This window comes from Branchiostoma belcheri, unplaced genomic scaffold (genome assembly GCF_001625305.1).
Source record: "Branchiostoma belcheri isolate BF01 breed outbred unplaced genomic scaffold, Haploidv18h27 scaffold26, whole genome shotgun sequence".
Taxonomy (NCBI): domain Eukaryota; kingdom Metazoa; phylum Chordata; class Leptocardii; order Amphioxiformes; family Branchiostomatidae; genus Branchiostoma; species Branchiostoma belcheri.
Window position 1 is genome coordinate 1,917,983 of NW_017803865.1, and position 23,249 is coordinate 1,941,231.

General features: G+C 40.7%; 2 protein-coding genes across 2 annotated transcripts in view; one reads left to right on the forward strand and one right to left on the reverse strand.

Moving 5' to 3' along the window:
• The window catches only part of LOC109471952 (cyclin-dependent kinase 7-like), a 30,378-nt gene extending 8,528 nt beyond the window's left edge, over positions 1 to 21,850 (reverse strand). The window contains exons 1-11 of the mRNA XM_019771497.1: positions 21,745 to 21,850; positions 16,352 to 16,411; positions 15,606 to 15,639; positions 15,021 to 15,088; positions 14,707 to 14,775; positions 14,430 to 14,540; positions 14,173 to 14,291; positions 13,692 to 13,791; positions 13,475 to 13,561; positions 9,518 to 9,667; positions 8,605 to 8,755 (exon numbers count right to left, since the gene is read on the reverse strand). Of these exons, the coding sequence (XP_019627056.1) occupies positions 8,605 to 8,755; positions 9,518 to 9,667; positions 13,475 to 13,561; positions 13,692 to 13,791; positions 14,173 to 14,291; positions 14,430 to 14,540; positions 14,707 to 14,775; positions 15,021 to 15,088; positions 15,606 to 15,639; positions 16,352 to 16,411; positions 21,745 to 21,801 (1,006 nt within the window). The 5' untranslated portion in view covers positions 21,802 to 21,850. The remainder of the gene's footprint in view (positions 1 to 8,604; positions 8,756 to 9,517; positions 9,668 to 13,474; positions 13,562 to 13,691; positions 13,792 to 14,172; positions 14,292 to 14,429; positions 14,541 to 14,706; positions 14,776 to 15,020; positions 15,089 to 15,605; positions 15,640 to 16,351; positions 16,412 to 21,744) is intronic.
• On the forward strand, positions 10,131 to 13,466 carry LOC109471971. The gene is made up of 2 exons (XM_019771521.1): positions 10,131 to 10,872; positions 11,676 to 13,466. Coding segments are annotated over exons 1-2 (399 nt in total). The 5' UTR covers positions 10,131 to 10,870; the 3' UTR covers positions 12,073 to 13,466.
• Positions 21,851 to 23,249: the final 1,399 nt, after the last annotated feature.

The following is a 23,249-nucleotide window of genomic DNA, read 5'->3' on the forward strand; positions in this document are numbered from 1 at the left end:
TACAAGATTCTCCACTTGGGATATTTCACCAGCATCATGGGTGAGCAGCTAGTTGAATAAAGAATAAAAACACCTTAAACTCCAAAAACTTTAAGCCCTCAAGTCAATATTAGTAAATATCACTTTCTTTTATTTAAACATCGTCGGCGACAAATAAATTTACATTTTGTACGGTAGATTGTACAGTAGAATCAAACCGCACGTCAAGTTTTCACCCATATTACAGTAGTCTGTTCCAATGACCCAACATCGTGACCCCCGGCGCCATCTTGAATCGCTCGGCCGGGCAAAACACAACGTAAACAGGCCGATTCTCCCCATAAATCCCCGCAAGTTTTTATTAAAAATCGATATAGACACCCTTTTAAAAATGATGCGGTCGTCATGGGAAGGTTTTGGTCGTGCGTGGTCCCGACTCGAGCTGGCCGCGGTCGCGTCAGGAAGGTGGTCTACTTGGGCAGAGTGCTTAATGCTTGTGCCTATGGGAAAATATTTTCGGGACCGGAGAAAACCGGTCTATTTGGCCAGTAGGTCGTCTTGACAAGGTGGTCGCATGGGCAGGTTTGACTGTAGTATAGATGAACGCAGCACTGAGCGAAACGAGATTTCCGGAAGAGGGTTCTCTGACAGAACCAGGCTGTGGCTACACATTTTTCTGGAAAGGCAAAGCAGCTCATGAGGACAGGATCCATGGAGTTGGTTTTGCCATCAAGTCTAGTCTTCTCAAACAGATACCAAATGTCCCCTCTGGTATAAATGAAAGGCTCATGAAACTTCGCCTCCCCATCAGCAACAAGCGTTTTCTTACCATCATAAGCGCTTACGCCCCCACCTTGACAAGCACAGAGGAAAGCAAAGAACAGTTCTATGCCGACCTAGACACTGTACTGCGCACTGTACCTGGCAATGATAAGCTCCTAGTGCTAGGGGACTTTAACGCCAGAGTGGGCAAAGACTATGAACAGTGGAAGGGAGTTATAGGGAAGCATGGCCTAGGGAAAGTAAACAGCAGTGGTCTCTCACTGTTAAGCAAGTGTGCTGAACACAACCTGGCCATAACGAACACCATGTTCAGACAGGATAATAAGTACAAAACAACATGGATTACCCAATCAAAGGTTTGAATTACCCAATCAAAAAAGGATGGACCCCTACTCGTTTCAGTAAGTGTGGTGGGTTCTGCAACTTTTCGTCCCATCGAAGACGATGGATGTAAAGCTCACCTGAGGAGTTGAGTGAGGAAATAGGACCTGGTATTAAATAAGGGCTTTTTTCAAGGTCACAAACCTGCCCACAAGACCACCTTGCCGCCTTCCTGTTCCTCTTCATTGGCTCCACTAGAACTGTTGCACTATAGTAGTCAATTCTTCAATTTCATTGTCATGGGATTGATTCCCATCTTTGTGGATGCTTTTTAAACATATAGTTTGAGACGCTGCCTTTGAAAGCTTACATCATCATACAATGACATAGTATTTGCAAACTTCATGTTCCTAATCAATGGGACCTGCCCAAGATTCAAACCCGGAACCTTCGAATTCTGAATCAACAACCCAAACCACAAAACCACCTTGCCACCTATAGCTAGCTACAGGTATAGTGCTATTTTTGTCTAATAACAGACAGGTGGAATCCAATCTGACAGCATTGCCACAAGTGTCCATGGAGAACCCACTGCCCATTTATCAGATGTAACTCAGGATCTAAACTTTCTTGTCCTCAGTCAGTTCCTGTCTCTCCCACACTGCCCAACCTTTATCATGCAGGCTGATGCCATTTCTATCCAAACTTTAGGCTCCCCTCCCCCTCCTAACCTTCCTGTTTCTCAGAGCCAGGAGGGTCTGCATGGGGGGACACTGGCAATGCTCAATAGTAAATGTAAGAGGGCCAACAATGCTTAATTGTAAATTCAGGCAGTCCAGCAATGGTTAACAGTAAATTAAGCTGTTTTTGTATGCATGGGGTGTCTGGCAAAACTAGCCTGCAGATCTTGAATGCTCCATTATAATTACGCAATATAAGCAATTTTTCAATAACGCTTAATGATAAATTCGGGGTCGATAACAAATAACATGCTACTACCTGGAATTACATCGACCAATTACGGTTTACTGAAGAATTTCCTAATGGCTCACTACATGTTCACCTCCCTGAAAAAGGCATGCAGACCCTCATCTACGCTCCCTTCCCCCTCCTAACCTTCCTGTCTCCCAGAGCCAGGGGAGAGGGACTTGTACCAACATGGTTCAGATTAAGACACATTCTTCCAACATCTCTTCTTCATCTGATACTTGGAACAACAAGGCCATCTTAGCCTGTGTTTTTGTTTGAGGGTAGAGGCAAGGTACACTTGGGATTGTGTGGCAGAGTGTAAATACCACTTAAGATAGATCAGTACTGATCTCCCTTACAAAAACAGGATTAAGTGGTTAGTATCCACCTTTTGCCCCTGAACGTTTTTACCTAGCCAAGGCCAGTGCTTCAACTGCATGGTAGAGCACAGGAGATGGTTTCCATTGCTCAAGGAGAAAAAAATGTGCTAGGTACAATGTAGCAGGACAGTCTCAGCTTCAACAAGAATCGCTATTTAAAAGATCTGAATATAAATTATCATATACCACTTCCATCCAAAGTTGACATGTGAACAAACTGCAGAATACAGTCTTCCTCCCCCCGGAATCTTTAATTCAGTCAGAATAGAGCTATGTACAATGTATATGTATCGACCTTGTAAGGGTACATGTACATGCATGTATGATACTGGTACAGCCATAGCAATTACATGTAGAAGAGGACAACTATGTACAATAATATTGCAGGTGTACAGAGTGTACAAAACCCCTTATCCCCACTTGTTAGCCATGACTGTTGCTCATTTCTAGGACTTGAATCCAAGCCAGCTCAATTCTGTTTGTCTCCCATCCTGCTGTGAGATAGCAGTCTGATTAGTTACAACTTTTTCTCCATCCATGAAGGGCCAGGGATAAGCTGCAAAGGTCCCGACTTTAAGGCATCTAAAGTAATTTCAGGGCAGCAAAGGAAATATTCTGGGTGTGGAAATCTGCCTGATGAATTCCATGCATGTCAGGAAAAAAACCTTGTTATCACAGCACATCTCTGACTAAAGGGCCTGTGTCTACATGTACATGTATCTGCAGATCTAGACATTTGGGTGGCCTTTCCCAGACAGCAGGTAGTCACCTCCACTGTGGTCTGTGCACACCCACACACAGCACATCCCAGACATGTGGCTGATTGGTGAGGGTGTGCATGGCTTTTTCTGTGCGGTCTAGCAAGTTGTTTTAAGTCACCATTAATCGTAGCTTGCCCACTCTGTTCGTAAAATATGTGTAAATCATAATTGGTCGCTTTGATTCCAAGTAGCACATTATTTGTTGTCCTGAATTCATCATTAAGCATTATTGAAATTTTAGTATTGCATAGTCGAATGTCAGATTGCCCCTAAATTAATGATGCATCTGGCATCCGCAAACTAGTTTTACAAAAGAACAATCCAAAATGAAGTCGTTTTTGTGGTATATAATAATGCTATATAATTATAGTGAGAATCCCCCCATGCAGACCCTCTTCCTGGAATTCTCAGAGTGCACCATGCCTGTATTCAGACCAAGGTCTGGCTCACTGTCTGAGTCAATTTGCCCCTAACAGGGCACCACATGTGGAGAAATCAAGGTGGTTTTCAGTCTAGTCTAGTTAAATCATGTCACCTTTGCCAGCAAGGAGGTTACGAGGATTTCTTCCACTGTTGTTTGCATATTTGTATGTGAACTAAAAGTAATAACTAGAAAGTTCCAGTGGGATCAGTCTTTTCTGTTTTCAACCTGAAGCCAGATTCAGTTGCCAGTGAAGTGATTCTGGCAGCTTTGGAAATGGTAGACTTATGGTTTGTGTGTTAGAGGATACACAGAGAGGTTTGGGGAAAAAGTTACTACCAGCTAGTAACTGTAGAAAGTTGGATGCCTACATACATAGTTCATGTGTGTTGTCACAGTAAGAAAGGATCAGATACACTGCCGGGACCATCAAACAACTGGACTTGAAGACAGACACCTTACAGACACACACCCACTCTTTAGAACAACCAACTGTTGATTGATCCGGACAGTGCTGGTCTAGGATAGTGGCTACTGTACATGTATTTTGTTTGAATCATTCAAGGGAAAACATGGACTGACAGCTAGTTTCTCCTTGTTTCTGTCTAAACACAAAGTACATGTAAGGTTCTAGCACCAAACTTACCATTTCCTATTGTTTTATATAGTTTGATTTGATCAAAAACTATTTATAAAGGAACTAATAGTAATAACCAGGAGATCTTCCTCCCTGCACATAAATGCCCCAGTAGGGGTGGTTAGAGAGTACGCAAGAAGAAGAAGAAAATGCAATGACACTTGATTGAGAGGTGGATTCGATCCTCATTTCATGTTTGCAGTACCACAATGTACCATGTACATTGACATGTACATCAGGGGTATTGCTGATCCAAATCGGACCTCAAATACCACCACCCAATTTTCACACCTACGCCCTGTTCCCTTGCCAGTTACTGTAATGCTTCTGTTTTATTTCAACTTTTCCCAAGTGCCCATCCCCAGGGTCCTGCACAAACAGCTAACAGGTGCATCTGTGTTACTCATACTGGCGTAAGGTTCAGAGGAAGTGGCAGACTCATGAGAAGTGTATCATGTGTGATGATTGATCAATCGCAGGCCCAAAACAGCCCCAGAACAGTAAATGTTATGGTAGAAATATGAATAAGCCCTGATGTGTGCATGTGATGACCATGGTCAGAAGGGTCAGTAATGTTATCAGAGGGCATGTGTGATATATACTGCATGTGATAACTAATATGTTGCAGCCCCAGAAAAAAAACACTGTTTTATATGGCCATAAAATTTATGGACAGTTGGAATTATCATCATGATAATTATACACGGTCAGGTTGTAACAGATATCAAAACTGAAATACATAATTTTATATGTACAGTTCCGAAAACAGATTTTGGTCTATTTAATGTTTCTTGACGTGTGTATTTGAACCCTTGAAGATCTGAAGCTTAATGCCTCATTTCAAATGAAATTAGGTATAATAAAGGTATAAATGGCATTAAGTTTATTTGCAATTATATACATGTTACGCTCCTTGTCAATTTGGTAAAATTGATGTATGTATTTCACACAGTCAGGATTATCAAATGCTTTTTTAATAATGGTTACTCCTACATGACATCGTACCAATTTAAAAATTGTCAAATGCTTTTTTAATAATGGTTACTACTACATGACATTGTACCAATTTAAAAATTGGTACAATGTCATGTAGGAGTAACCAGACGATTTGTGACAGAGCACAGTTGTCATTTTGTAGTTCAGGAAATTGTGGTCATGTTCAGATTGTGTAGGTGTTATTGGTGTAAACATGGGCATGTGACAGGATGTTTATAGGGCAGGAAAACAGCAACAGCAAATTACCGACAAAAGTTGTTTCCTAAACCCTGGCTTTGAACAGACCCCATCCGGTGGAAAATACCACTTGTGATTCATTCTTCACTTGCCATTAACCTTTCCATTATCAATGGCATCTTATTCTTTTAATTTACAACTTGTACAGTAACTTTTTTATTTTAGTGTAATGAAAAAATTGCTGATGTAAATTCATGTACCACAACCTAATCATATAGCCTAACTCTGTACACATATCTGTGCATCTGTACATGTACAATATATGTATATGCTAAATGTTTAACAGTTATACTGTATATAAGGGGGACAATGATGATGATGATGATACACCAACTCAGGGTATGAATTTCTTTAATTTTTTGTTCCTAAAATTAAAAAAATAACTCTGACTGAAACACTTGAGATTGTATACCCAGGGCCAAAGTGGTATGCGGTTACCTGGCTAAATAAATAATAAATGAAATAAAATTTATTGGTATTTTGTGGTATTTTCAGCCCTGAACTAGTCTATTTACCAGCTGCACACCTGGCTAGCTAACAATGTGTCTCTCTTCAAACCTAACTATCCTGAAGGGCATACAGTCTGCATCCTTCCCCATGTTTACACTACTGAGCCCCTGTCCTCCCCAGGGCACGTTTTCCCCTGACCCCCAGGGTACCGATTACACGCCCTGGCTACTGTACACCTGATCAAAGCTCCTGCTGACAGGAGGGGAGCCCAACAGAGGAAGGGATACCCTTGGCTTTGCCTGGCTTTATCCCTCTCTGGGGACAGATAGGGTCCAGTCTGAAGACTCCCTTGTGGAGGGTAGGAAGCTTTGAACGTCTTAACTGCAGTGCTGGTGTGACATGTGTAGCAGAAGGATGTCTACGTGGTTTAAGTCAGCCAGCTAATTGGTCAGGAGGATCACAGAAGGGTCAAGAGGAGGTGGCAGTGGTGGTGGTGGGTGGGGGTTAACATTATAGCAGAGTTCTAGCCAGCCTGAAATTTTTCTCCATCTATTTTGTTTGACATAAGTTTATATCAAGTGTGACAATCCTAGGGTGGTGGTGGTGGCATTCTCCCCTGGGAAATTTTGAAATCATCACCCTTCTGAAACACTATTTTCTGCATTTACCATTTTGAGAGGCAAATATTGCTGGACTAGTAGACTTACATTTGTACATGTAGTTTAATGACATTACTTTAGGATGGTGGCTATAGAACACTGATAAGGGTGTACATGATTGTGAAGGAAGTAAACTTACAGTTTTACATACCTTTCTGTACACACATTGTACTTACATAATTATAATCTATGCAGGTAAGCTTAAGTTTCAGATATAGTACGTTGAGACAGAGACATTGCCCGGGGAAAGACCCTGGCATTAGAAAGATTCATGCACAATTTAGTTTATCCAGGTGGTGGATTGTCAGGTCTAAACCTGGCCCTTAATAGTCTGTGCCTACCCCTGCTACTGGATACAGGATCAAAGTCAAGTGTTGACGGGCAGATCAAAGGGAGAAAAGATAATCATTACAGCACAGTGTCCTGAACTACAGACACTTGTGTATACTGTGGGGAAAACAGCCAAACTGCCAGCGGCACAACAAACTGGCCGGAAAATCAGCCCTTAAACAATGCAAGGCTGCTGGAGTGTGTGAACTTGAAAGGCAGACTCTTGTTAGGGATCTTGTTTGAGGGGGGATTAGTTCTGCTTGAGGACAGGGGAGTGAAGGAGAGAGGCATGGCAATGGTCAGGGTGTTTGGAGACAAAACAAAGAAAGTGTTATGGGAAGGGCTTAGAAGTCAAGGTAAGTTTGTACAGTGCTGGTGACAGCAGGGTTGAGGACTTGCAGCATTGGAAACTGTTCTTTAAGGAGAGAGGAACATGGGAAACTCAAAGTGTGGTGTTATGGTTGGGTGTTCGGCCCAGAACCCATATGTTGTGCACTTTACACACTTTAGTTGAGGATGATACAAGAACAAGCTCCATAAATATTACCTGCTCACTTAATTTCAAAACAGAGACAATAACTTAATAAGAACTGCATGTAAACAGTTTACTGGGTCTTTTGTCTGACCCTTACCTCTGCCTTCATGACCTCAATGAAAAGTGGCCTACAGGCCAATTTGATCTTCTCATGAATAAAGAATGGGTCAAACAAACCAACAAAGGATGAGCAACACTTTGTTTTCTCAACTACATGTAGAAGCAACTGCACGACAGCTTTTTTCAAGGGAAAAGTTCACATGCAGAAGTGCTCATCTAAAAAGCTGTACATGCACATGTCACAACATTTGTTGACAAAGTCATGTCATAAATACTATAATTCAACATATACCTTGCAAAAGGTAGCATTACATGTACCTATTAAGGTAAACATAGGCTTCTCATCCATTTATGATTATCTGTGGGTGAGTGGCATCTGTATACAGCTTACATTTATCTTTACTGCAGCTATTTTAGAAGTATACGTGTGTATCACAAACTTTAACAGGGCTTGAAATATTTTTTTTCTGCATACCTGCACTGGCAGGTAACATGGAAAATTACCTGCACCAGACAAATTTTACCAGTGATGTTCAAAATTTAGGAAGTATGGATCAAATTCATACCATTAAAAACTGCTAAAAACTGTTGCCATTATTTCTTGTACATGTAAACTCCATAGGTGGGAACAGCCCAGGAAGCAAATAAAAATCCACATACACCTTCATGTATATGTAAACGCAGTACATGGACCAGTGCAGCTTAGGTGCAGGTAGACATCAGAAATATCTGCACAGCTCCAATTTTACCTGCACTAACTGGTATATGCAGGTGATATTATCAGCCCTGGAAAGTGTCGGATTATCTGGTACAAAATAAAGCAATAAACTGAGCAAACCGGAAGCACATGTGGACAGAAGCCCTTCAGTGGTCCTTGTGCACATGTTGCAGTGTGAAGTACATACATGTACAAACACACCTGCAGTCAACATATACTTCTCACAGTTAGACCTGTTTTATGGTACTGCAATGCCCCCTAGCATGGCAAGGAAAAACTGCAGTTGAATTATACATGGGTTGGGGAGAAAAGACAGTGGAAGAAGTGTTCAAGTCTTCAGCTACACTTTATGGACTTCAGTCACATACTTGGGTCACTGTCTGCTGGTAACTTCCTCTTGACCCCAACCTTGACCTTGTGGTCCTCCTTGAGGATTTCTGCGGATGTTCCAGAGGGGAGGGGCAGCTGAGGGTTGGGTGTTGGCCCAGGTTTGTTGCTGAAATATGGCATCTGTAGGGCCTGTTAGGAAACAACAAATACTACTTACTAGCATGGACTCATAACATTTCTAATATGCCACCAAAATCCTATCTCAATTTCTGTAAAAATTCTTCCTACAAGAAGAAAATTTTTAAGATGTACATTCATGAAAATAATTAACTGTACTGTATATCATACTTGTAGACTAGATATTATACAGACACTTTTCATTTAAATGCTTTGATACTGAAAATATTACTTGTCAAAATGGGAAAAATGTTGCTATATACCAATACATGTACCCATATTGATGTCCCTACGTAGTCAGTAACTTAGGCCATGTTGATTTGATTATATGGATGACATCCTCTGGGAACCCCAAAACTGATGCGAGCGTGCGAATGAAAAAAAAGTTTTGCAAAAAAAAAAAGTTGCTTTCACTATGAAATCTACGTGGTCATGAAGGTTGAACAAATGGCACAGAATATGTTATGGCGAATAATCTACTCTTCGAATTCATTTCTTTACATTTTTGTCTTTTTTCCTTTGATTTTGGCATTCTACGACATTGGTATCGTTTCTAAATGTTTTCCTTGCAACTTATGGTATATTTTTGCTCATTTAGCAACTGTTTTGCACGATTTACAGTATGGTTGAAAACTTTTTTTTTTTTTGGAAACGGCCGAAAATTCATCAAGCGCGGATGTCATCCATATAATCAAATCAACATGGCCTTACATGTAGGGACAATGAGTTCTGCTTGTACATTCAAGTGCACTTTGTAAACTGCAGAGATCTGACCTGAGAACAGTTATATCTCTGAGAAGGGTTGAGACAGAGGAGTTTCCCCAGCAGTGAGATCAGGTCATCAGCTGCTGCCGTGAAGATGTCCTTCAGCGGGGTGCCTGGAAACTGTTTAAACTCTATATAGTCTGGGAGGGCCTTCATCCCCTGGAATGTGGAATACGTAAGAAATAAATAAAAAAGTGTAAACAATATATTAGATATACATGTTGTCTTGCAAGGACTACATTATACATACATGTAACATTACATGTACAGTCCCATTGAATGATGAACTGGCCAGACTCGGACAAGTATAACCTAAAAGCAGATTGTAGTGTTTTAATTATAAGTACATACAAATAGGCAGTCTGGAAAGGACTTCATATCCTGGACAACATGACTTACCAGTAGTACAAGAGACATTTCAACTCTAGCCGTGGACCTGTTAAACTCATCTGTGCAATTCAGGCTTACTTTAGTGTACATTTGATGTAAGCTGCATCTGCACCTCATGATGGGTGTAACAGTCCACATACACATGCAGTGCATATCCACATTGTTTCTTCAGACTGATGTACTGTTCCAAATTAAATCATCCCCCAGACATGATTACTGGAGCAGCTGCTGGACTTTTCAGTAAGAGTTATAAGTACTTTGGATCTTCAAAACTCTTTAATTTAAAGACTCTAAGAACTGATATATCCTGAAGAGGACGATACAAGACCTTCCTTTTCCGACCTTCCTTTTCCGTGGACTACAAAACCTTATTCAAATGCTGAGAAAAGAAGCCACAATGGTACACAACTATGACAGTTACTACTATCCATGGTTGACTGACACATTATGTAAACATGTACACAAAGGCAGACAGGCCATGTCCACATGTTTGTACACGAGACAATTCACCACAAGTGGGCTTCCTACAGTCATTCACACTGGAGGAAATGAGAGGGAAGGCAAATTTTGTCACGGTATATTTAATTTATGGTTGGTCCATTTTCTTCTGTGCATACAGAAGAGATTTTGAATAATTTTCCATCTGCAAGCTTGTAAATTGGGAACAAAAGTTGTGCAAAACGGGATTATGAAAAAAATAATGGAGGAACTTTATTCCCAGAGACATGGATTTATAGTTGAAAGGCAAAGGTATTCACTGTAGCATTTTAGTGTATTTTCACACATTAGGATTCTGGAAAAAGGTCAACATGGCATGGTGACCCCCACTGGTTGTGATTGTTTGACCCCTTGACACGGGGGTTATTTGCTGGGGAAATGATGGGAAAACAAGGCTGTGTGGTCAGCCACAGGAGACTAACCATTCCTGGACTTCACACGTCTTAATCACAGGCTCCTGACACACTGGGGAAAATGTAAGTATCCAAATCTTATTTCAATCTTTTAAGACTTGTCTACTTTACACTATGTCTTATAAGAACATGCTACATTGTAGATACTCTAATTTTTCTATGTTAGTCTCCAAGCAGATCTTTTGGTGGCTCCAAGACAGTACCAAATTGGCAAGACTATCATTGGCAGGGCAATGCCCAGTAAGCCACCCAAAGAAAAAAAAGAAAAAAGACACGTATGTACACGTATGTGACCAAGGACAATTTCAATTAGTACCTGCACTTGACTGTTTTTTTGTCACTTCTGAGTTTTTCAAATACTGAAACGATCAAGTGAAACTTAAGAAATCAGGTTTGCAGGCTCGGAGGGTCTAGTGCATCCAAGAAGACTGGTTTAATGGTACATTCAAAATACCCGACAACTTTTACATCAGAAGTTGACACTCTTGTTTGTTTCAGACTAAACGTCCCATAAAACCAAGTATTGCCTATGTGTCAAGTAGTTCTAGTCACATTATCCTAGCCTGGTATACACACAGTTAATGATAGCCTTTATCTGTTCTTCTTTTATTCTCTGTATCAGTTTTGTCTGTGTAATGTTACTGAATGTCATTCTACTAAAAACTGTAAGAACTAGGAAGACAAGGACTTTTTTCAATTGTTGATGCCACAATATTAGCATTGTGAGGTTGAACATGAATATTATAATGATATGATTTTATTTTTGCAAAGCAGAAAAAAACTAGGCAGGCAAATCCAAGAACCAATAATTTTGATTAACTTGGTGTCTACTGTGGCATTACAGTACTCTTTCTTCCCCCACTCAGGCCCTCCACCGTGTTGTTTGTACTTCCTCCCATCAACCTCAACAACAACATCATCCCTCAAGCTGACGTAACCAAGGAAACCGCATCCAGCATCCCCAGTACTCCTGCCGCCCTCGTCCCCAGGACTGACCCCAGGGTCACCTACACCAGCAAAGCCGTGTACCAGCTACCCAAGAGGTTTATTGACGCCGTCAGGGTCGGGTACTCGCCCAAACCGAGATCGTATGCCGCTGCTGTGATGACGTGTTTTGGCACGGCGACCAGGAAGACTTACCGGAGCGAGGTTGTGTGTGAGCCAAGGAAACTGAAGAAGTTTGCCTCTGCTCTGATCGTGCACCCCAAGAGGCTGACTAAGACATACATTACTACTGTCAAACACACGGTACAGGAGGACTGAGAACACCTGTGCTTTTCACAATGTCTTCAAAAAGACACTGGGAAAAGCATGAGGGAAGACTACATGTGTATCATTTGATGAGGACATCACCATCTAAAATTAATTTCAAACTGTAAGTGTAACCTCTGCGTGAAGTTATGCTTTCTTGGAGAGCTACATGTAACAGTGTGTTTGCTGAAGTGACTGATAATGTGATATAACTAGAGAAGTCATGGGAAGAGTTTCAGGATTGTTGGTTTGTGGGCAGGTGTTGGACTAAGGAAAAGTGGTTGAAATTTGAGAACATTGTTGTGGAAGGTCCTTAAGTAAGGATTTAAAAGTATTATCATGTTGTTAATGATATTGGGAATGGGAATGTTTGTGCATTTAAGGTTGTTGAAGAGGTAATTATTTTGATATAAATGTACATGGAGTGTTGGCTTGGGTGGAAAGAGAAAGTGTGTGTGTGTAGAAGAAAGATTGTGCTGCTATACATGTAATAGTACATTGTAATATCTATGTGTCTTCCATGGCAACAAAGAATCATAGCAAAGCATGTTCTAAAAATCAAATGACAAAGAACAGATGAAAAGAGTCTCTACTGCCAACTGGTGGTAAGAAAAAGCTGTGAGATTCCTGAAATGATTTGAGTTGGTACACAGCATGTAAACGCTTGGCTCCAGAACATGTGTACCACCAACTGGTAGATCCAAACAACAGCTAGGTGACATGTCAATTTGCTTGTGTTCCACTTGGGAAAGGAATGGATGGAATGTTGTGGCAACTGACAGTGATTTCCGTCCTTAAACAATTCCCTTCACTGTGATTTCTGTCCAACTGTACCTGTACACATGTTAGCAGTTAAGAAACAAGCGTTACGTGCTTGTGTAATATTTTAGCACTTAAGGATAATTGTAGAATAAAAAAGTCATATGTATGTGATGGTTAAAATCCTAATCTGAGTTTCTGTCAACAGACACTTGGATCAGGATCTCTTCTAGTGGAATCCCTGATTGGAGTCTGTTAATTGGCAGAGATCCCAATTGGAGTCTGTAAAATTAAAATATTTGCTTACAGGATAGTAAGAACTTTTCATCTTTGATTCATGTCACTGTAGATCAATGGATTGACTTAAAATTTGTAAGTGGAAAATGAGCCTAAAGCATTAACAGTATCCTGATCAGGGATCTCTACCACTACAGTACACATAATTGCTAATAATTATTCTACCAGATAGGAGTCTCCACCCTATGATACCATATATATCATGGACATGAGATAATATGTCTTAGTAATTTGTCTGTGATGATGATGATTTTTTTTCTGTAATCTTATGTGTGACTGCCTCAGTGAGATACTACAATGTACATTAAATGGTTTTCTGGTGCTCACTGTTGAGACTATGTCTTTTCCGTGTACTCACAGGCCAGGTGTCCTCTGAGGGAGTCCCAAGTGCCCGAAAAATCTTGCTAAGTTGGTCGATGTCAGAGTCCCCAGGAAGGAAAGGAACCTTCAGGAAAAAGAGAAATATAATTTTTAAGAACAACTTCTAATATCCTTTAATCTTGCAATCCCTTAAAGACGAGTTTAACTAAATACAACGTACACATACAATGAAATCCAATTGTATCTGCCCATACCCTGAGTAGGAGTTCAGCCAGGATACAGCCCACAGCCCACATGTCCACCCCTGTGCCATATATCCTGGCTCCATATAACAGCTCTGGAGCACGGTACCACCTGTGTGTACATTCAAGGCTCATCAATATATGACTAATGCAAAATATTGTATATCTTAAGGTTAAAACAAGAACCTTGAAAATACAATTATTGTGTTCACCTTCCCTGTCAAAAAGGAACAATATAGTATATTATATACAGTGTCATGTATAAAGAGCTTGGATCTTGTTTCTTGAGCAATTAGCCCACATCAATCTTTTGATGGTCATACTTGTTTGTAGAGAAAATTAACGAACCTGGACAGCAATCAAAATAAAAATGAATTTGATACTTAAACGGTCAAACCATTTACTCTCAGGGCATCTTCCTAAGTAATTTTAAAACATCTAAAGAACCAGGAAATTAATTGGTAACGTATTTCCTTATTTGTCAGATACTGACCTAGTGACCACCTGGTGTGTGTAGACCCTGTTGGGGCTGCCAAATGTTTTGGCCAAACCGAAATCTGTGATTTTCAGGATCCCCTGACTGTTGACCAGGAGATTGTTAGGCTTCAAATCCTAAAGTAAAGAACAAAGGTACCAATTAGCACTTAGCATCACACCACAAGCATTGGACTAGCCCTCTGCATACAGAAGGTATTTCATATAAAATGTTAGATAGACAAATTTCACATGTAAAGGGAAAGATGTTCTTACCCTATGCAATATCCAATTGTTGTGGAGGTATTCCAGCCCTTCTAATGTCATGATGGCATAGGCCTTAATATGTGGTGCTGTCATTACAATACTGGTATCCTTAATAACCACCTGAAACACATAACAACATCAATACTAGATTTGAAATGTTGTTTTGTGTATACAAGAAGCAACAGCGAAAGAAAAAGCATTTATGTCTTCTTGTAAAACACATAAAGTTGTACTTACTAGCACAAAATTAAAGTACATGTAAGTTGGTACATTATTGTTCCCTTACCTCCATATCTGTGTCCATGAAGTCAAAGACAAGACTAATGTTGGACTTGTGCCCAAACACATCGTAGAGCTGTGCAAAACCAACAAGCAATAAACAACAATAACTTAGCTGTCACCAGGATTATTAACTTCTGTGGTGATTTCAAGCTGGGATGTACATATATTCTTCTTCTTATTTACTAAAATACCCTCCCAAATGAAAAGCTTGTCTCTGTATGTTATTGTCATCTTGATGGTGATGTAAGTTGTAATTTATCAATAATGAAATCAAACTATTACACACTACAGGAAATAATGGCACATTGTGTAACTCACCCCTATTATGTTTTGGTGACTGAGTTCTTGAAGCAGCTTAATTTCTCTAAGAGCTGTTCTGTTGATACCTGGAAAAGGGACAATCAATCAATAAATCAATCAATCAATTCAAAATATTGTGAATTGTTAAATTTTACATTGGTTTTACTTAGTGGTAGGAGGGAAAGGGATGTCTTTTGAATTTGCGGTTGAAACAATTCTGTAGCAAAGTAGTACGTTGTACACATACTTCTTCTAGTAACGTTACATCAAAGAAAGACTTGTGTCATGAATTCGCAGTGGAGAGATTGGCACAAGCAATGCAAAAATAATAGCCTGTGTGCCACCTGTTTGTATGGGCTCCTTGCACTCAACAAAAAAGCTTTTTTTTCTGGGCCATTGAGTGCAAGGAGCCCTGTTTATACAAAATGGATGGCACCCAGGCTGCAAAAATATGACCACAGCGAAAGTTTCATGATTTACAGAGAATACAGTACACAATAATGTTATGTTTTTAGAATAAAAATTTGAAAAGAAAGAGATTCAAGTCTTTCAGGTCTATTTAATTCCATTCAAAACAATTCACTATTTTGAGCTATAACTTACCATCTTTAGCCTCGGCTCTTTGCCCTAATTTAATCTGTAAGCAGCAAAAACATGATAAAATTATAGAGGTTTTACAGGTATAATTTGTCAATGACTAACAATGACAACACAAATTTGCTGATCAGTGTTTCAACAATGTCTCTGCCTATTTGACTTTTAGTTTGTTTTGCATGCATATCTGTTAGGCCTAAGAAAAAATGTTGTATTTCCTGTTTCCTGACCAACCCTAGAAAAAACTGCCGGCCGACCCTAGCCGTTTTTTGTGTGGACCACTGAAATTTTTCAAGCTGACCCACCATTTCTAGCTCCATGGTCTGACATCTGAGTGATGAAATCAGTTTTCCAACATTGACATTGAAAATAGAGGTGTCCCAATGCAAGTTTTACTTTGTTAAAATTAAACTATTTATACGTCTGTAGAGTCTAATACAAAACAAGAGAAAAAAAAGATAATCCCTAGTCCCTACCTACCGAACCTATTTTTGTCAGGACTGAAACAGGAAACACAACATTTTTTTGGTACATGCTACACAACTTCATAAGATCTAGATCAGACTCATACCAGGAGGAACCACTACTCCTTTCATAATTTTAAGTGTGATGGGTTCTTTACTGCGCAGTGGTGCCCTCATATTCATAATCAGTGTCACTGCATTTCATAATATATATGTACGTCTAGAAGGAGAAAAAAAGGTTATGGCACGGTGGCCTGGTGGGAGACATATCTCAAAGTGACCAAATCTCACCTTTTTCACAGCAACAATCTGTCCTGTTTTGGTGTCCTTTGCTTTGTACACAGTGGCAAACTAGAGAGAACATGAAATAATTCTTAACTGAATGCAACTGCTGACCACACTACTAGATACGCCATTCAATAATCCTGAAACAAATTATGACATAACTTCGTAAAATGAAAATAGAAAATGTTTATGGCAGTGTTGTACGGGTCTGCCTATTTACCGGAATACACCGGAAAACACAGTTAAACACCGGAAAACACCGGAAAACACATATAGGAGGCTAAAATCTACCGGAATACACCCTGATATGATGAGATAACATACCGAATTGCTGTATTTTGACATGAAGTAACGTGTATATCGCCGCGGGAACAAGAAATCGTTATGAATTGGCGATCGGCGATCGCGGAGGCGAGCCGACCAGTCGCCATGTTTGTTTACATTGCCGACTACGAAATGTTTGTTTAACGCGATCGCCGTACAGAAGTGAAATTTACCGAAATGAAGAGGTCTTTGATGCAGGTACCGCAAGTTGCTACATTCTGGCATGAAATAAGTCGTATATGACTTTGTTATATGACGTTGGGAACAAGAAATCACAGTCGGACTATGAATCGGCGGAGTCGACCCGGCCAGACGCCATGTTTGTTTACTTAGCAGCCGGCTATAACCTTTATCCGTCACTTTTTCTCAGTGACAATCATGTGACGCCAATTTCTAAAAATGATGAACCGTTTTTCTTGTCCTATTATATGTTGACACCGTAGAGTACCTTAGTCCTTTTTGCTGAATATGTTTCGCTGTTTCTCCGATCCCGCTGATAAGAGAAAATCGCGTACTAAACCAAACACGGCCGATTCGCGTTTATGCAGGGTTGTTCTAGGGAGATGAACCTTTATCCGTCACGGTATCCGATATACACACCACAACTTTCTCTGTATTGTTTGCCTTTAGACAACATCTGTTATTTTCCGAGGTGGGCAATGAGTGCCCGAAATTCAATCCCCGTCCTACGACACAAAGAAAATACGGCAAAACGATTGTACAGTGTTGACAACGCCCGATTTAATCGGCGATAGTCAGCGGAGCTCGTACAGTTCGAATGAAAATAGAATATTGCAAATGCATCTATGTTTGGGACGACCTTATTTCACGAAACGGGGCAAATAAAGAGTTCGCGATGGATTTTAGTTAGCGAAAAAAAGAACCAAATACAAAAGGAAATTAAATGCCGCCTCTTATAGACCGGATCGCTGGGAACGCGCGGTCACAACATCGCAGCACTCAAATCACTAACGGATAACACTAATAACATGTGAAGTAACGGCCGTGGAGACGGAGCGCCGCGCACGTGTTTACCATTTTTAAGACTTCACAAAATTTTAAGGAGAATACTAAATTCTGGAGCGCCGGGTGTCAGCGGAAGGCACACATTGAATGGGGCCACCGTGCCTACTGCAACCTGAATGAACCACGGAAAAGTTAGCTCGGCGTAGTTAATCAAAAATTTGATTGACCGCCCATCGGAGAGCAACGATTTATCGAGACGGAAAAGTGAGCCTGTGCTATCGAATTTAAAATTTGATGCAAACCAAACGAGAACGAGGGGCTACTGGGACTTACAATTCTGAACGGGAACGAGCAAAAAGGTTTCAAAAAAATATCTCGTAAACTACTGCTTATGTCACAAAATCAACACTTCCCGGCATGGAAAGCTTCTCGTCGCTGGGACGTTCCCACGTGTTGCCAAGACGACGGCAAGTTCTGATCAGACAGAGCGGCGTCACGCCCTCAGCAGCACGAGCATGGGCCCCGCCCACCGGGCGGGCGGCAGAAGATTTCAAAGCGTTATTGTAGCAAACCGTGCCGTGTACATTTACCCCGCATTTTCACTTCGTACCGCTGGCTGGTATAGTCCCGCTACAAAATAATTTTCCTGCAGCATTTATTAGGATTTAAAGAGATTTGTGATACGAAATGAAAAGATTTCTGTCAACCGAACCTTTGTAACGGCACGGCATGGATATAATTTTTAAAGATTTCTGTGTTAACTAGCCGAAAGTGCATTAGAACTGGCCATCAGTTGAGGCAAAACTGCCATGTTATATTCATGTTACGTTACGACGACCAAGAACGTTTACGGCTTGCAGACCATTTTAAATCTTACCAACCCTCTTAGAACTGTGTTTACTCTTACGGGGGTATTTATTTTCGGCCGTGGTTCCACTGAGATCCTGGCGAACTTTCCCGTCGGCTCCGTCGGCATGACCTACGAGCACCGGGCGTATTTGCGCTCGGGACGTGAGTGACCTAGTACATTTTCTTACCGTGCGTCCGAGTCTTGTTTTACTGCAACGTCGTGTCAATATCGACGATAGATGGGAGGCACAAAGGCTAGGGATTCACCGTAGTGTGTTAACAAGTAAACAATAATCGAGTCTAGGCGTGGTGGGGCGTGCCCGCTAATGTCATAGTGTAAAATCTGGATTTTAACACGTGCGCGGCGCTCCGTCGCCCCAGCTCTGTAAGTTCTACAGTCCGTGATACGTGTCCGGGAAGAACTGGACGTAACCATAGGCTTCCTTTCTATTCTTTGTTATGTTTTTTCTGCGATTTTGTGTTTGGCCAGTCGTCTAATATAGACTGCGCCGGGTGATATAGGTTAATACGTTAACATGAACGTAACTATGAGTATGACCTGGACGGTATTAAAAGAAACACATATAAAAATACACATTTTTCCAGGGAAATATGCAAATTCTACATCACGTGTGCCTGCTACGCGTCTCTGATTGGTTGAGTTTCTCTGCCGGCAAAAACAAGCGTGGGGACGCCCGCTCAAATAGTTTTCTTTGTTTGAAAATAACGCTAATTTCCACCACTACATAACGAAATTCTTGTGAATCAACCCTCCAGACTAAATTTTTAGCTTAGGAGCGCATGCGCTCCTAGCCTCAAAAAGTTAGGCGCGCAGGCAAACATTTGGGCGCGCAAACAAAAAATCTGGTCGCGCAAAGTACTTTTTAATTTAGAAGCCAAGAGAATAATGTACCTAAGCAGACAATTAATAATTCTTTCATTATCATAGAAAAAAAATCTAAATTCACCATTTGTACTAAAAGAATTGTGATAAATGAAAGACCAAACAATGATTTTAAAAGTAACTGTCTTTAATGTGTTCAAAGTCACTTCACCTCAGTCGTTAGACCAGGCTGACTGATATGTCGGTCTCCTAGGCCTCTGCAGGGTTGGACAAGTTTTCTAAAATCCAACCCTATCGGGCAAGTGCATGGTCATTTTCACTTGCCCGAACCAACTTTTCACTTGCCCAAAATATAAATGACATATATCTATGCTATTTATCATTGCAACAATGAAATTCCTTTTATTTTTTAGGAAAAAAAAACACTTAACAGATAACAATATTAACATTGCTACTCAAACCATTTTGTTAACATTAAACTTAAAGGTACAGGTTTTCCACAACAATGAAGACAATCTTCTTTATTTTTTACAACTTTTCAGGTATTACACTACATGTCTGAAGTAGTTTCATTGACAAAAATAATTCATAAAAAATAAAAGACAATAAAAAGCTCATGGCAAAAGGACAGAGTAGAAAACAAGGGGAAGAATCTATTTGGAATTGCCTATAATTATTTAATAATAATGCTACACAAATGTCTAAATACCTTGAGTTGAAACTTTGCTATTAATATTAATTATTTCTTCAACTGTATCAAAACAATCTACAACTTAGTTTCAGTTGACCTTTGAACAAATGAAAAGTCTGCACAACAGCGATCTGCCCAAGTTTTCCTTAGAGGAGTTCTAGTAGAAAATCATATCAGTCACGCATTGCCAAACTTCCCTATCCTGCACGCTCCTGGGCCATGAGGGAGGATCTCTTTTTCAAACACAAACTTTGCCAACAATCAAATATTTGTGGCTGATAAAGATATTTATCTCCTTGGTTTCCCCCCAAATTTAGGCCAGATGGAAACATCGTGTATGACTACCGGTCGCGCTAGGTCCACTGCACTACACACTGCACTGCACAAGTTTTGAAGGCGAGATCTCGTCACCTGACCCCTCTAATGGTATAAGGATATCAAGTCTCGCGAGAGTCGGGCGGCGAGTGCACACCAAATGAAAACAAGATGGCGACCCGGTTGTGTCGGGCTTGTTTTTTCGCCGGAAAATAGCTGTTTTGCCGCTTTATTTGCCGAGATAATGGTATCTACGGACTTGTAATGGGTTTTCTGACAAATGAACATGATTTTGCCTGGCATTGATATGACATTCTTACGGGAAAAAATAAGAAATTTTTGCCTCTAACAGCGCTATAGCCAATAATTTAGGCGCACCGCGGATTCTCTGCCGGTCGCGCAGTGCGCGACCAGAGTAGCAAGTTTAGTCGCATTTCTTAATTTTTGGTCGCATATGCGACCAAAACGGTCGCAGTCTGGAGGGTTGTGAATAAATGTATAACTCAAAAAGTCTTTTGGGGAAATAAATATTCTTATCCGGATATTTGGTGTATTTGGTGTTCTTTATTCATGATCGAATGGTGCCGAAGTCAGCGTACCCTGACGCTCATGAGCGATTCGCGATCGCCTAAATATCGCTGAAGAGAACATGTTCAGATCCTGGCGATTATGTTTTAGATCGACTACGATAAAACTTCAGGGCTGTCCTCGGCAAAATCAGATGAAATTCCAGTGTCAAGCTTTGCAGGAAATTATCAAATGCCGCCGCTCGCTGACGCACGCACTCGCTCTGTGCGGGTCATTAACCTTCGATTTGCGTTGCTTCCGGAAAATGTCTGGCAGTTTTATCGTCGGATTTTTGCGCTTTTATCCAACAGACCGACCTCGTAGCAATCATTCACGGGCATCCTATGCAACTATCTTTCTTCCAACTAGTTCGGAGTTGTGTGCACTGTGTATGGGAACCGCATCAATCTGAATATATAATCAATTCTCTTCTGTGATGGCGCTAAACAAACATCGTAGTCCCCAATGTAAACAAACATGGCGACTGGTCGGGTCGCTTCCACCGATCGCTAAATTATAATGATTTCTTGTTGCCGGGTTCCTGTGGCGATTTACACGCTATTTAATGGCAAAACACAGCAATTTGGGATGTTATCTCGTCTAAGCAGGGTGTATTCCGGTAGATTTTAGCCTCCTATATGTGTTTTCCGGTGTTTAACTGTGTTTTCCGGTGTATTCCGGTAAATAGGCAGACCGGTGTTGTACGCCCCCCTCCCCACAAAAGAACAGCAGAAACAACAAGGTTATGAAGTGGCATTATGCACAATAGAAATATATCATCCTCTCCATTTTAAAGTACACTCGTCTACGCATGGTAAAACAGTGGATCTGTCCCAAATTTACCTGTCCTTCGCCAAGAAAGTCAATCTTTTGGTAACGTCTGGACCTGTCGGCAGCCATTTTGATTTTCCCACCCGTCTGCGGACACGATGTGTCCCATCGTGCACTACGGTAGACTGTTCCACTATTGAAAATAGGGAGTGGTGATTGTTCCACTTTTGAAATAGGGGCCGCATCAGTTAGATTTAGAGGTCTACAGGAAGCCGAGATAGCGTGAGGGTAAGTATAACGTCTGCACCGCACAGAAAAAGACATGTAGACCCACTGTCATATGGCAGTGCAATGTTGCCAGTTGGTCTGTCCTTCATGTGATAACCATTCAGCACCAAGGACAGGAAAATGAGTTTTACTCATGCAGGAAATGCATTGTGGAGTCTGCAACTACAGCTTACAGCTACGTGAGTGAGTGAATTGGTTTGGTTGGTGGGAGAGTCAGTGGGTTTGAGTGAGTGAGTGAGTGAGTGAGTGAGTGAGTGAGTGAGTGAGTGAGTGAGTGAGTGAGTGAGTGAGTGAGTGAGTGAGTAAAGAAACTGTGGAAATACATGTTACAGTGGAAAATGTTTTCTGAAACTCAGAACACTTTGTAAAACAGGCCATCGTAAGTCAAGGTAGATATTCAGTCTATAGGGAAATTAATTCATCATCTTCATAATTGGTTCACTTGAAGAACTCGAAGAAGAAATCACACATTACTCATTATTTCAAAGAAGGCATTAGTGATTGATTATGGTACCAAACAGTTATTAAAACTCTATCAAAACTGTTGTTTTTTCTAATAACCAAGCTTTTCTCTTACCCATTTAAGAAGGAAATTGTATGTCTAGGAATGAGAAGACAATGCAAGACAACACCACAACATTTGAACAAGCTGAAGCTTGATCTTTATTCCCATAGTATACCAGACTGGTTACACTGGTTGGGCTTCTTCTTGTGCACCTCAAAGAACTTGTTCACTGTCCCATATGCTTTCACAAATGCTACCCCTGTATACAAGGTACTTTTCCGCTCTCTCTACATTAGGGCAGCTTCTAATGTTGTTGCTTGTAATCCCTGTAAAATAGCTTCCATCCAGAAATACCTCACCAAGTAAGGTGGTCATATCTCAGGGATGCAAACATTTGAAGCCTACAGCTTACTGCAGAGGGTGCCGAAAAATGCAACAAACTACTACTATTCAAAGAGGATTCTTTGATGCAGTACAGAGTGGTATTCCCAATCTTTCACGAACACTTCCTGGTCGGACCTCAGCTGTTTTCACAGCCCATTCATTACTGTGGCAGAGGTGGAGGAAATGTGTGCTTAACCCAATTTGTGACCTCATTTTGGAAGATACATTTTAAACAAGATTTAAGATCTTTTCTTTCCTGCCAAATAGACATTTAGAATGCACCTTTTTTGTCAAACAAATTTTGAAATGGCTATGACATAGAAATGGTTGTCAAACTGTAATCCATACCTTCTTTCTAAAATTGTACGCCAATTTCAAATGTGATTTGCTGAGTTTCGCA